This window comes from Parus major, chromosome 1 (genome assembly GCF_001522545.3).
Source record: "Parus major isolate Abel chromosome 1, Parus_major1.1, whole genome shotgun sequence".
NCBI classification, from domain to species: Eukaryota; Metazoa; Chordata; class Aves; order Passeriformes; family Paridae; genus Parus; species Parus major.
The window spans coordinates 37,258,769-37,274,185 of NC_031768.1; the positions used below are offsets into that span (position 1 = coordinate 37,258,769).

Here is a 15,417-nt window from a genome sequence, read left to right on the forward strand (position 1 = left end):
GGGTCCGCGCCCGCGGCCGGCAGCGGTCTCTGCGCCTCAGCCGGGCTTCGCCGGGTGCTGGCGGTGCGCTCTCCCGCCGCGGGGCTGCACAATGGCAGTCGTTCAGTAGGATGGATCCTGCCGTGGCTTTTGTTCTGCAGATCCACCCATCCTCCTAGCAGTCAAGTACCAGGCTATGGTTTTCTCTCTGGGGATCTTTCTTCCGCGTTTTGCCGGTGTCTCCGATGAGGTTTTGGCCTCGGCTGGGATTTCACTACCTTACTTTTCGTTTGGCTTCACGCTGAAAAAAGGGATTTCTTATATTTGCTCTCCACGCTTTTGGTTATAATCCAGTGTTGGTCTAGGGGGAACAACCGTTCAGCCTGGCTGAAAAAAAAGCATCCGTTGAAAAGTCTCAAAGAAATATACCACGTGAGGAAAAAAAACTGGGAGAAGATCGGAATATAATCGTTTTTTCTATGATAAAACTGGTGCCCCTCTTCAGGAGAACTGATCTCAATTTATTATTATGCAACCACAAGGATCTCTTCTTTCTCAGGGTGTATAAGCTGCTGGATTGCTTTTCGCCCAAATCAATGTGGTTTCTTTGGAACATTTTCAGCAAAGGATCGCATATGCTGCAGTGTCTTTGTGGCAAGAGTCTTAAGAAAAACAAGAACCCAACTGGTAAGCAATCCATTGCAATGCGTTGTTTTTCTTTAATGCTACCCTGTCTGTTGCTCGCCGAGGTAGATCTGCAATCCTGGTGAGGGGAGAAGGGGGGATATATGGAGGCCAGCACGGACATGCATGTGCATACGTGTATGAATAAGCAAGGAGCGGTTTGTATTAGCTTCAGCCCCTGTCACCACCGAAAAGGGGTAAAAAAAATAAAATCAAAGGCGACCCTCGCCCAGCCGCCACCTCTTAGTTCCTATGTGCTATTTCCAAGGAGGAAACTTTTGTATCACTACCCTTCTTGAGGGGAAGGCGGTGGAGCCCCCCGCTCTCGACCCCGATGCAAACCCCCCCGGTCAGTTTTGGGAAGAGGAAACTGCCTTTCCTGTGCTGGTGCTAGCCGGCCCTGCCTGCGGTGGGTGAGCGTGCCGGGGCTCGGGTCCTGCACAGCACTTTCTGAATAGCTTGCAGTATGTCACCCCACACGCACACACACCCACCCACCGCCTCGCTCGGCTTTCCAAAGTCAAGCCAGACACCCCCCTCCCCCGGCTTGGGGGCTCCTCGTTATCATTCACCCCCGGCACTCTAGGCCGGGAGGGTGGAGGGTGGTGAGGGAAGGGGACGGACACTTTCCTGGGGCTTGTGCCCAGACGGCAACTCAGCCAGCTATGCCGGGTGGCAGCAGCAGCACCGCCGGGTTGGCTGTGCCGCTCCTCTGCCTCTCGCTGCCGGGATGACCCCTCTGTGCCACACACCGGTGTCTCTGCGTCCGTCTCTCTGTCTGCCTGGCAGCCGGGATCATGCGCTTCGCTTCAGCCCGGCTCCGAGGGGGAAACTTGCAGTACATTACATAAGAAATGCAAATGCAGGTGCTCTGGGCCGCTTGGTCCCTGGGGGTCACGCTGCTGCTGTTGCATCCCTCATGCTCGGGGCGTCCGTGCGGCCAAGCCCGTGGCTTGGCGAGCAAGGTGGGCGAGAAGGGATGCTCGGCGGGCGGGGGAGACGGGAGCTTTTCTGAGAAAATACCGGCCCTTCCCGCCGGCCTCTGGCCCCCCATGCCGCCTTGCTCGCTCACCCCGGCCGGCAGGTTGTCTGCAAGCACTTGCGTGCCTGGGGAGGCGAGAGCCCGGACTGCGAGGGGAGGGATGCCGTGTGTGAGCGCTGGTGTGTGTGTGTGCCGGCTGCCCTGCAGTGGCAGCTCCCGAGCAGGAGGCTCCTGACGCTGGCACTGCAGTGTAGTAGATCATAGGCTCTCGTTGCCTGACACCCCAACATCAACAAGCAGCAGCCCTGGCAGCCCGCACCCCTCTCCTTAAAGGCAGCCGGGGTGCCGGCTGCTGCTTTGCCCAGCCCAGGTCCGGTGCAGAGTCGAGGTGGGCACCTCGGCGGATTTACCCTTCTCCGCCCCCGGCTTCCGTTTGCCAGCTCGTCTCGCCCCTTTCCCCCCCGCTGCTGCCGCAGCAGTGAAAAGCAGCCACTTAGCATACCAAAGAGGCTGAAATGCCCCGCCGGAGGCTGCGCTCAGCCTCCCGCAAAGTGCCCTTCTCTTCACTCGTCCCTTAGCACTGCAGCCAGCCGGGGGCCACTTCCCAGCCGTGTGCCCCCCCGGGGCGGGATGGGGCAGATACGGTCAGGACGGCCGACCACCTTCTCGCAGCCCTTGGGGGATGCCCCGCTCCGCCTGCCCGGGCCGCGACCGCGGGGAGAGAGCAGAGCGGCGGCGTGGCCCTGCCTGCCCTGCCCGCTGCCGCCGCTCCCCAGCCCCCGGCGGGGCCGGCTCCGGCGCCGTGCTGCTCTGGGCAAGAGGCGATGCTCCTGAGGAAGGGATTTGGAGGGAGTGCGGCAGGAGGAGGAAGAGGGCTAGTGGTTTCTAGGCCTTTCAGTTTTCATATCGGGGGGTGAGCCGTATACTCCTCCACACACACACACCCTGGTCCACCTCTAAGGATTCGTGTCCTTTCCTTGCTGAGGGCAGGCTGTCAAGACATCGGCTCTGAAGCCGAGTTGTGTCTCTCGGAGTGCCAGGCAGCCGCAGCATATCTTTCCACCTCCCCGGGGACTTTGCCGCACTTACCTACTCCCTCTGTATGGGACGAGTGGTTTTGGGTGGCAGGAGCAAGCTACACCCCGCCGCCACCCTGTCTGTAAAGGGCTGGACTGGCCCGAGGAGGGCTGACCCCCTTCCCTGAAGGAGTGGGGGGAGCACGTCTAAGCAAGCGAGGTGGGCAGGGGTCAGGGAGGCGGGCAGTGGGCCCTGGCGGGTGCTACCCCTCCGGCCAGCTCCGCGGTCTCGCTGCCCGCCAGCACAGAGCGCTGCTCCGCTCCGCTCCGACTCGATCCCGTCAGAGCAGCCGGGACGCCGAGCCCAGCCGAGCCGCACGCCCCGTCCTGGCACTCCGTTCCGGGAGCGCCGAACTGCGGCTATCTGTTTGAGGAGGCTAATAATCCGCTCGGCCGGATTAGCTGGTAGCTCGGTCACAGGCGCTGTTGCTCTGACGGCAGATCATCTCCATCGAGGCTGGGGTCTCCCGCTGGAGGGCAGGGAGCCGGTGCAGCGATGCCCGTCCTCGCCGGGTGCCCCCGGGCCGTGGGGCTCCCCCTCTGCGGCAGCTCGCAGACCCCATCCCCGCTGCGGCACCGGGCGCCGCTACCGCCCCCGGCCCCCTTCGCCCGCCAAACTTTTAGGGAGCCGCGGGGCTTTTCAGTCTCAAAAGGCATCAAATGAGCGAGCATCTGCCGCTGATCCAACTGTGCAGAAAATCCAGCAGGTTAGGCAGCTAACGCTGGCTGTAATTGCAGTTTATTTAGCTATTTTCGGCCTGCTGCACTTTTTTTTTTTTGTCCCTTCCGAGAGCTGGTCTATTTGTAGAAGCGGGACTAGGTGGCTGCTTTCCGAATGTTCTCTGCTTTGCATTTCCTCCTCACCGCTGGCTGCAGCCCCCCTGCGTGTGCGGACCCCCTCCCCGGCTCCCCTGCCCTCCCCGGGGGCCTCGCCTCTCCGGCACCGGGCACCGACACCGGTCGGAGCTCCAGAGACGTGGGACGAGTGCGGCAAGCAGGGATGGGGAGTCCGAAAGGCTGTGTGTAAGTCTCTGGCAGGGTTGCATCAGGAGGTTTTGGTTTTATGGTTGGCTGAAACCCCTTGCTTTCAAATTTGATATCCTCGATAGAGGAGCTGTGTTTGATCACTGCAATTGTTTACCTCTTACGTTTCTTTGTGAGGAGAAAAACTTTGGGAATCAATAGGTGTGGCTGTGTTTCCAGCTACTGATTTTTTTTTGAGTGGTCCTGAGTTTAATGACACTAAAATCAATAAAGCCCCACATATCTGCAGTGTCTTGTCTGTCGTGAAAATGTTTGCCATATGTCAGGTTCCCTGGGCTTCACTTGCTTTTGTAATTATTTCTAATTCCGCCCTTCCTGCTTGTCATACACACAGAGAGGACTTTAAAAAGTGCAAGACCAAAGGGACTTTCTCTCACAAATAGTTAAAACCTGCTCCAAACCACAAGTCCCAAACCAGGGCTTGTTATAATTAGATGTGGTCCTCCTGGTTTTCCCACCACCATCCCCAGCCTCCAAACTGGGTATCTCAGCTAGGGAATGGCAAAATCATGGGGAGAATTTGGGGCCTGAGGGGAAGTGGGGAAGGAGATTATCTCTGGTTGCGTTTTGAAGCAAGTCCAGCAAGTGAACAGATTTTTTTTTATCAAATGACAACTGTTTGGGTGCCCACGGGAGCTGTGTTGGCTGGAGTACTAGATGCCCCCATGGCGGGAATTGCTATCACATTTCACTCCTGGTGGCAACCCAGCAGACAGAAGATGGATCAGGTTTCCTCTCCATTCACTTCCAAGGAGAAGCATTTTCTTCAACACAGTCAGGGATGTGGACAGGAGAGTAGGTGGCAATTGGAATTACTGTAAATATATTACTGATGGAGGATTTAGTTTAGGAAATTAGTATCAATCTCACATAAATTTCAAATGCAAAACCTGTTTATAAAGCAATACATCCGAAATCCAGGCTGCTGCTGAACTGGAGTCTCTGCATAGTCCCATGTTAATTTCCTAATCCATAAAATAACTTGGCTGGTATTTTGTGGTTGCTAATAATTTCGAAAAAGTTTCTTAGCACAGTCATGTGAGGATCTGTTTGAAATGGAAGCTTGTGTTCTGCCCATAAAGTATATAGAAAGTATGTGTCTTTATCTAATTTCTGAAAAAATTTGGCCTCCCCACTGCTTTCTTTATTCATAGAAAACAAACCTCCCACCAAAAGACAAAGGCAGTAAGAGCTGAGGGATCAGGTCCTTGAAATTTCTTTCATGTAGGTCCGAAAAGAAGCTCTGACTGCTTAAATACCATAATTCCTGTAATGGAAGTTGAGGCATGGTCTGTTTCTCTTGATCAGATGTAAAACTGCCTATTTACATGTATTTCACCTATTGAAGTTTTGTCCTCTATGGAATACATTTCCTGAATTTATACAAATTTAATTATTCTTGATCAAATTAAATTGCATACTCTACTTATTAAGGGGTGAAATTTATGCCTGCTCATGCATCTCCCTGCTGTAATAAAATGTTTGCACCTAGTTCAGTGTCTGCTAATGACAGGCCATTTATAAATGAATTCAAATATAAAAAGGACGACTTAGGCTTAAGGAAAATACAAAAAATGTATTTACGGATATCGTTGGTTTAAATATTTATGTGTATGCATTTTTCGTTTGAGCTTGATGTTTATTCTACTTAACCTTCCTCGGCTTATATTAAGTATATTAATTTTAAGTTAGAGTTCCTATTGACTTCAAATATAAAAAATGAGTGATTTAGACATTCAGAATTTGTCCCTTTGTAAAGATTTTCTGTCCAGTAAATGCCTGTAAAAATATAATCTGGATATGAGAGAGTTGCTTGTTATTGGAAACCAGTATTTCAAGAGGACTTCATAAATCTAGAGAAATGGGAATTGGGCCCTTACACTGACTCTGAGGGTACATTTTCTGGTGATGCAGTTCCTGGTGGGGTCACTACTGAGGTTTTCATAGGAACAGTCAACATGTAGGATAAAATATTCTGAATCTAGATTGCAGCTGGATAAATGAAGTAGTTGTGTGCAAATAAAACTGAATATTTACAGATGCTTGCCAAGCATGCCTCTAAACAGTGAGTCCTGCTGGAGCATGTTTCACTCAGTCAAGGAGGATCTTGTTGCTTGGGGAGCAGTGATTTGTTTCTATACCTAGTTCTGGTTTAGATGGCTTTTGTGATTTTGGACACTCTATTACTTACCTATTCCTTCCCGTCCTGCTTGTTAGAAATTGCTGGCAATGTCTGAACATTGCACAAGTGTGCTGTTGGCCCTTTTGTTTGTTTTTCACATTTCAGTGAATGATAGCTTTTCAAAGATAAATTACTGGTTTACTGAGCAACTCACTGAGTAACAAAACATTGAACAATCATAAAACTTTACAGTCTCTGTTGTGAAAAAGAAATTGCTGAGATGTGGCATGAGGCTTGATGTACAATTAATGTATCCAAGAGCTACTTGCCACTCTACAGAAGTAGTGTATATATGTTTACAGTAGAAGAACAGTTTACCTGGTAATAAACTTCTTAGGACTGCATCCAAGTTTCTTTCAGAAAGAGCCCCTTTCTCACACAAAGTGTGCTTCTATTGTCACAGCAAATTTAGCTGGTAAGAAAACCTTTTTATTGGAGACCATATAATAAAGTGCTTAAAAGAGTATATTCATCTTCAGACTGGCTATTGAAAAAATAAATTTATTGTGTTCTTGAAGTGGATCCATGCAGTAGATCCACCCAGAAGAACTGAAAATAATAATTGCAAAGGGAACTGATGGTGTTTGGCACTGTGATGGACTGAACATGCAGCAAGAAAAATGTAAGCGATGTATTCTTCTTAATATATTCTGCAGCAAAGATAAATAGCATGTGAATAATTATAGTTGTTATCCAAAACAGGGGCACAGTGACTGAAGAATAACTTTTTTGAGGCCAAAACCTCAAAAATCATTAAGTGAAAGGCATTTACTGGATACATGGAATACAGGTTTGGTGTATTTGTAGCATATGCTGTTAGAGGCATTCACATTAAATAGTAGCAAGGAAAGAAAACAGTTGCCGGTGAAATTGCATAGAGAAGCCAGAATAATAATATCTGTAGTAATATTCAATGCACAAGCCAGATTAATAACACCTTCTGCAGTAAAATTCAATGACTAGTTTAGGTACCATATGTGGTGAACATAATCAACATTTTAATAGTTTTTGACTTAATATTGAATGGTTGTGTGGGTCAAATGACAATAGGTAGCACACATTTGCTGGCAGAAATTGATAGTCTAATTTTAATGTCTGTATTTTGTCTTTTCACTGTGACACGTGCTTATTTGACTTTTAACTGGAAACAGCATGAGGAATTGCTCTGAACAAGTTTAGCTCCTGCATACAGTAGGCACTCTCTTGGAAATTACTTGGCTTAATCTTCTTGTGTCACTAAAATGAACCTGGTCCTGTCAGACAGTAGAATCAAGCCAAGGTTAAACATTTTAATTCCACTGGAATTTTTTTGGCTTTTGCTTGAGCACAGTGAAACAAATAAACTGTAATTCTCTATGAAAAACCTTGTTCTAAGGAGATTCTTGAAAGGCCTATATTTTACTGAGCTGAAAGAGGAATAGATTTTGCTTTTCACTGAAATTCATTGTGTCATCCATGATTTTTTTTGTGTATGGCTTTGTCATCTGGAAGGATAAGAACATAGTAAGGATACAGAATGTGCAGGATTTCTGCCTTAGCTGTTGAGCATGTCTTGTTTCCATCTCTGGGTGGTGATCATGTAAAGGGCGGTGTAAGAAAAAATGCAAGACTTGGGCAAATCTTCGGGTTTGATCCTTCCCCAAATCTGTCCTCTCAGTTTTCAGCTGTCACTGGACTGTGAAGTTGGAGCTTGTATTCAGGTCAGTGTGTGTAGTAGCTTCTGAAAGAGCTATGCAACTTCAGTTATCAAACAGCATTTCTATTTTGGGCATCAAAATCTTTGCATGGCAGTGAGCTCTACATAACCATGTGCTGTGTGGAAAGGATGTGGAGGGGTTTGCACTTTCTGTGGGTACTCCTTGGTTCTTCTGTTGAGAAACAGAGGCTAACACTGCTATTCCTGTCCCCGTGTTTGTGATTACTAATTATGGTGAGCTTTTCAGGTGAAAAGCTCTTCTTTTGTGGTGCCTTCTCCTTCCTTGAACTGTCCTGAAATCCTGGACATTTATATCATCTTGGTTCCTGTGCATTATAAGTTGCCTTTGCTGAGGGTATAGGATATCTTTGACTTAGAAGGACAAAAATGAGGCAGCAGCTGACACATCCCTTTGCATGTGCTGCTTTTGTCCAGCTAAAAGAAGTTAATTTCTATTGGATTTTGTAGGCCTATGGGACAAGGAAGTATCTCCTGAAAAGGGCATGTTTTCACAATGTCCTTTCTCTTGAGGGAAGAAGTGGATATTACTCCCTTGAAGAAGCTTTTAAAGAATTAAGCTCTAGTGTGACTGAAAACTAGAATTTTGTACCGTTGTTGAACGGTTTGAACAGGAGAGACAGCTTGTGTATAAAAGCAGATTTCTGTTTACATATAAATCTCTTGCTTCTTACCAATGCTAGCAAAGGAAATGTACAGGAATTTCATTGCCCTTTAATGAAGTTTGAGATGAAAATGCTAATTTAAAGAAGGCAAGTTTTCCACTCTTTCAGTAAATGTATTTCTAAGCATGTCCTGCTACAATCAAACAAAGTGTCCCAATTAAACAGTTCCCAGTTCATGCTTCTCATTAAAGAAGTGTACTGTGGAGCACTGCCATTGCTCAGTAGTTTCTACACATATCACTCTTTGCTGTATAGGTACATTTATTGACACTGAATGAGATGAAGAGGAACTAGCAGTGCAAAGCATAGTGGAAAATACATGAAAAAAAGAAAAGATGAGGAAAAATTATAGATCAGGGTAATGCTTAAAAAAATCAGTTAAATCATTAACACAATAGTATCTTACAGAGTAAGCTATCAGGAATGTGTTAACAAGGATTAAATTAATAGTGGTCCCTATTAATTTGTAGTACTAATGACACAAAGAGCCCACTTTACAGTTCTGATTTTTTTGGGACTGGAAATTGCAAGTCAAACCCAGACAGCCAATGGTTCCTGAGAAACTGAACCTAAATGTCATCTAGGTAGATTATCCCACTAGGAGATCAACCCAAGATCTCAGATGTGAACTACCATTAGGATGTCTAAAACCCAGGTGCAGTTTTGTGGCTTGGACTCTTTTAATAAAATCCATATTTTAAAGTAACATTAACAAGTGGATTAAAATTTGTAAAGCTTTGCACCTCTGAAAGAGTTCTTCCTAGTCACTTGCTGCTTTAAATCCTTTTTATTTTTGTGTTTGTCCCCATGTGAAGGAGACTTTCTGCCTCAAAAAATCTGGTTACACAGAGTTTCATAACCAACATTTGCTAGTTTCTCACCTTTACTCAGATGTTTATTATCTCTGTGAATATGACCTTGATCCATCCCAAACTCTGTCATCTCCATTACAGCCTCTCACATCTCTTTGAGTTTTTTCACCTTTCCTTGTGCACCTTACCTTTTTATTTTGGACAAGGTCTTTGAGGAAAATAAGCCCTTAATTGTATTTCTTTCAGATATTTTTAAGTCCTCTCCACCACTTTGAATAATTAGCTAGTAACCATGAGCAGAGCAACTGCACAGGCTTTTTTATTAATGATATAATAAGTATTTAGGATGGATGAAGGGTAGGTTAAGGGACTAGCCTTTTTTTTTTATTGGGCATGAGCTGTATACATAGTTGTTTTCCCACTTGCTTCTAATTTACAGTAGCAGAACAATAGCAGAAGTAAAGAAATGCAGAGGCTGTAAAGCAACTGTGATTAGGAAAAGACAGAAAAATCAGCAAGAGGATTTAGAAGACCTAGGAACAAATGTTATCCTTTTCATTTGTTTAGAGGATCATTTGAGGATAATACTTGCTTGAGGATAAAATGGTTTGTGTGAGATTCTGCTGTTAAAGCAGGACTCCTTAGCATCCAGGGAAATTTTCTGGGTATTATTGCTGAGCATTTATTATTTGTATTGGTAGGCAGTTGGTTCTAGGTCCTGGCTTTTTCTGTTCACTTAGGTGCTATGTATCGCCTTGAAGCTTGTGGCCATGGCACCCTGCAGGGGAGATCCCACAGAACTGCAAAACCTGTGTGGCTGCAAGACATTCCCCATATGTCCATATCCTCAGCAGGGTACAGACAGAGTAAACCTGTGGTTTGGATCTTGCTCTCTTTTGATTCACCTTGTTCACCTTTGAGCTCACTTTTGATAGCTGAGTTTAGAGACATTATTGTATGAGAGGACTGTAAGATGCCACTTCAGTGCAATGTGCTCCAGGGCTTCTGCTGACCAGGGACCTGAGTAGCAGAGCCATGTGTTACTGAACCCTATGTTCTGAACTGTTGAGCTCTGGCTCGATGCACAAAGTTTTGAAACATGGCAGAGATGAGTTCTCTTACCTTTGAAACTTGTAGGACGGTATTTTCCATGAAACAGGGTATCTGAAAGCAGTGTAGGATTATTTTACAGCAAGTAAGTAATTATGTAGTGTTTGTATGGAAGAACCACATTTTTTGAAGTTGATCTTATTTTGTTTTCAAACTGGACTTTAAACTCAGATAATATTTGTGGAATAGTGAAAATACAAGAGAAAAAAACCTGTTGTAGTTTCCTATGTAATACATATCTGGATGAAATAAATGTTTTCTCATGGTAAGAGAAATTTGCACCAAAGAAATGAGATTAGAGGAACTGTGATTTTCTGTTCTAGTGTCTCTTCTCATTTTGATTTGTCTTTGCAGTTTATATGAAATTATGTATCTGAAGAATTACTGACATGAAGTGGAGATGAATGCAGTGATTCTTATGCCACAGGAAGATATTTTTGCCTGACTGAAAGTTTTCTGTGAAAGCATGTCTTTGAAGGCACTGGCTTTCTCAGCACTTCAACATCATGGATGTTGATTTTGACCATTTCCATACACCACTGATGAAAACAATCTCTAAGGGGTTCCTCAAGGTAGTTACATAAATACGTTGCTCTCATTAAAAAAAATAAAAAAAAGTCTGTAAGGAAAATGAGAAAAAAAAATTGAACGTAAGCATATAGAGGTGAATATCATGGTAGTTTTAATTGTAGGGCTACTAAGTTTCTCTTAGATGCTGGATGAGAATGATTTGTCGTGCCAGCTGCCATTGAATGAAAATGGAGGTTGAAGTTTTGGCCCTTATAACTAAAGCAAAAATGAGCTGTACATTGTGTGCAGTCTGGGTTAAAATACTTAAAAAAAAGTATTGGGAGTAACAGCAAAACAAGGGTTTGTTATGTTTTCTGGAGTTCTTTTTCCTTGGATTTCAGTGGCTGTCTGGAGTAACTGTGGTCTCGGTTGGCTGCCAAAAAAGAACACCTGCTAACAGATTTAAGACAGAAGATGAGGAGAAGATAAATACTAAGCCCTTGTAGTCATATATGTAGGTTAAGAATTTGGGGGTGGAACTCGCTGAAGTTAGAACAAAAGTAAGTCAGAATGTGATGTTAGTACATTAGGTGAGTTTTTATCGGGGGCTATGTGGATGATACATGAATAGTGTGGGATGCTCTCTCTCCCACTTATTCTCAGAGGGAGATGGAAAAACCAGAATGACAAAAGAAATTATAAAGTAAATAATAAAGGGATTAAAGGAGTCTGTAGTCATTTAGACAGGTTAGTGATAGAGAGTCCTACAGGCAAGCAGAATTTAGAAATTGTTGAAGCTATTTATCAGTTGAAGAGCAAATAGACCTGGAATTTAAGGACATTTTCATGGAAAACATCTATTTCTAGAAGTGTTTCTTTCCAAGGACATATAAGATGGTTACATTTGAGAGTCTAGCTTCTCTCAATTTAGTCCATTTATAGCTATCTTTCTAAAGGTGAGATATCCTTGTAAACATTGCTTTGCTATTAGAAATGAAGGTGCTCCCATGCTCCCCTGAGTCTACCAGCTGTCACTGCACAGCTCTGAAAAAGTGGCCTCCTGTGTGACCTCAGGCCAAGTGTCCAGGGCCTCCTGCCTTTCTGCTGTCACGTGGATGCCCTGAGAGCCTCCTGTCTGGCAGCCCTCCGTGCTCTGGACCTGCATGGGTGTGTGGAGTCCTGTGTGTGCCGCAGCTGCCTGGGCTAACACCTGCTGTCTCACCTGCAGCAGTGGTGATGGCACAGGAGTTGGCTCCTGAGGGTGGCCTTCAAGCTAAGCTGAAACAGCCTGTGTAGTTGCCACAGCAACTGCTGGGGAGAGGAAATCTATCATCCCCCTCCAAACTGTTTTACAGCACAACTTTCAAAATGCAGAATACGTACTTCCGTGGATCTTTGTGCAAGACACCATATCCTGGGCAGTACAAGCTATAGAAGAAGGTACTATAGGTTCAGTATTAATTTGCATTTTTCTTCCAATAGCTTATTAAGTTCACAGTCAAACAGGTCAAGAGTGTTGGGTGCCATTCAGCCCTCATAGATGACCACAAATCTGCATCGGGAAGCCTACACCAGAGATTTTCAAGTAACTTCAAAGGGAAAGCCAGTCTCTTCTTCTCATCAACAGATGGCAAATCAGAATTGTGAGTAAGAACTGTCCACCTTCAGTACGGCATTGATATCATTCTCCCACCTTAAACTCCTCCTAGTTGTTCAGGAACATAAGACTGAATTTATATTGCTTAATTAGAAAGGGCCAGGGATTGATCCAAGTCCAAATGGCTCTGGCTGGCTCATGTCCACACCACTTACAGTTATCACCCTCCCTGGCAGAAGAGCTTGGAGAGAGCTTGCTGAGGTGGTGCCTGTGTCTTAAGGAGCAGTGTGGATGACTAGGGCTCTAGCACTTCCTTAGTTTAACGACCTGAACACAGCCAAAAAGGATTAGAAAAAGCCTTTCACTCCCAGTAAAGAAAGTTAAGGCAAGCTCTGCTTGTAAGGTGGTTCACTTGTGCCCCCAGCTTCAGAGAGGAACTATACCTGGATAAATAACAGCATAACACCATCCTGGATTGGCTAGGGTGTTATTAGAGCTTCAGTAAAGTGGATGAATCCCAGCTTCATCCTTTCAGGAAGGAGCACCTAGAAAGGGGCTTCCTATGGGCCCTTGGTTAACCTTGTGCAAAGCTGGTGGAGGAAGGAGAGCAGGAGAGGATACCTGCTTCTGAGCAAGTCTGGCAGCTGAGCAGCAGGGACCTGAGTCTGCAGGGAATGAATCATAACGAGTTTCTGAGGAGGATGAACCAGACAGGAGGAAAGCTCAGTCTTGCTGGGGAAAGGAACGTATCTCCTCTTTTCTCTCTCTTTCACAAGAAGAGGAAGGAGTTCCAGGGTATCTTCTGCTTCACTGTCTTGTACTTCCTTTCCTTCTCACTGACCTTATTTGGGATCATCCCTTAATTTGTGTGAGCAAGTGCATCAACACTTATCAGTATTATCAGTCATCTCAGTAACCTGTTGCTTTTCCTGCACATCCACTTTTTATTTTCTGAGCTACATGGGCATCAGCCTGAATTGTCGCTGCATGTACTTCTTGATCTTCTTTTAATTAAAGGATATGTATTTCTCCCTAAATGGCCACCGGTTGCTCTCTTCCCTTACATGGTTGTGAGGAGATGAGTAAAGAAATAGGGTTTTTTTTCTGAATATTGATGCTTTAAATATGTTGGCAGACTAAATCTGGTCACAGTCTGTGAATTTAAAGGGTCTGGTTTATAATCTGACAGTATGGTCCAGAATATACGTGTGTTTTTCTTGAAGTAGTGAAAATGAAACAGCATAAAACATTTTGCATTTGGTTTTTGTTTTGGTGGGGTTTTTTTAATAGTTTTAGGGAAAATCAGTTTGTGGCACTTGGAATCCTTTGATTCTTCTCTGTGAGGATGCACTTACTCTTGCATTTAATGCTAAATGTGAAAATATTGAATGTAAGCAGCAAATTCTTTTTTTCATTAATCTCTTGAAGACCCCTTAAGGTGGCTGTTCCTTTACAAGTTGAATATCTGAAAAAACCCAAGTATCACTGTTTTATCTGGGGCAAAGAAGGGTGTTGCATTTAACAGATTTTTATGTTTTCATTGCTTACAATAAAAGCAGTTATGAAGAGCTCTTATGATAGGATACAGTTATGTTTTGCATTAAAATGAGGCACAGTGGGGGGCTATATTCAGCCTGTTAGCTTGTTAGAAAAAGCTGGGATTTTGGAAACTATTCTAAACATCCTGAATTTGGAAGTCAAGTAAAATCTTCTAAACCAGTAAAGTCTTCTTAGCAATAGAGGAATAAAAGACTTTCAGTATAAATACTTCTCAGTGTATTAGGTATCTTGGAAACTGTTTTTTCTGCTAGCATAACATTAATGTAGCATGTCTAAGATTTTTCTTATGGCTTGGCAATTAAGACAACATGGGCCAAACTAACTTCATTAAGATTCTTTTCAAGGATGAAATTTTGAACTTTATTTTCAGTCCTACTTCTAGGTTTGAGAAATTTTTTTGGTGTCTCTGAATTTATAGCGCTTTCCCCTTTTGTCATGCTAATTATAAGCACCATCTTTAATCCTTCTTCTAGGAAGTTTCTTGCTATTTGCTTTACATGGCAGTGCTCCACTGTCATATTCAGGTCATCAAAGACCTCCAAAGCTGTGTTTTACAGGAGGATAAAGGAAGCATTCTCTCCATGGCCAGAACATGGGATTGCTCTTGTGGTAAATGATCTTTGCTCTTTGCTGTATGAAAAAAAAAAAAAAAAAAAAAAAAGAAAAAGTTTTTTTGGCCTTGGCACATTGCTTTGGGTTTTTAAAAATCTAGCTAGATTTAAATACTCAAATCTTTTCTTGCTAATCCCACTCCATGGCTTTTCAAAGGAAAGGTCCCTGTTTCTGTGGAAGACAGAAATTTTCATGTACAGATTAAATAGTTCTGTCCTTAATCTACTATTACTTGAATAATTCTTACAACATCATATTCAGTCTGCTTAATCTTCTTGTCATTTTATCTTGCAGTGACTAATTTGCAAAACAAGCATACCTTCCCCTGTTTGCACTCAAGGGCATTAACTAATTTAGTTAACAAACTAGTCTAGGTCTAGAGAAAACAAATTGAACAAGCAGCAAATGAACAGCTGAGAGTGGACAACAATATCCTTCCATGTGGACATGGTTGTCTTGGGTTTTCCACTAGAGAGACCTGAGCTTTTTTTCTCAGAATCCTAAAGCTTCTGGTTTTGTCATTGCTTAGTTAGGTACGGGCAACAGTGAAAACCAGAGCAAACTGGAGGTTGCACAAATAGATTTCAGAAGTCTCAGTGTGTCTTCAGTGAAGGACCTCGAAGCCAATTTATTAAATGAAAGGCTGACTTGGCAGGAAGTTCTAATGCTTTTGAAAAAATACTTCTAAAAAAAGGAATATCAGAGAATGAAAGTTCAAACTGCCTACATTGCAGTATACAAATTAGTAATCGAGTCACCTGGTAGTCTCCTTGTCCCTGGTACATGGCATTAATGTTTTCTCTCTCAGGTGTATGTACCCTAAGTCCCTGACAGAGTGCTACCATTTTTTTAAAGTGGGTTTATTTTTTTTTGTTGTGGTGTTATTGCTG

The 15,417-nt window shown here is 44.2% G+C and overlaps 1 protein-coding gene across 2 annotated transcripts in view; it reads left to right on the forward strand.

The window, feature by feature from the left end:
- Positions 1 to 6: 6 nt before the first annotated feature.
- FGF14 (fibroblast growth factor 14) overlaps positions 7 to 15,417 on the forward strand; it is a 377,875-nt gene continuing 362,464 nt past the window's right edge. For both annotated transcript variants that reach the window (XM_015638128.3, XM_015638144.3), the window contains exon 1: positions 7 to 666. In XM_015638128.3, the coding sequence (XP_015493614.1) occupies positions 459 to 666 (208 nt within the window). In that variant the 5' untranslated portion in view covers positions 7 to 458. The remainder of the gene's footprint in view (positions 667 to 15,417) is intronic.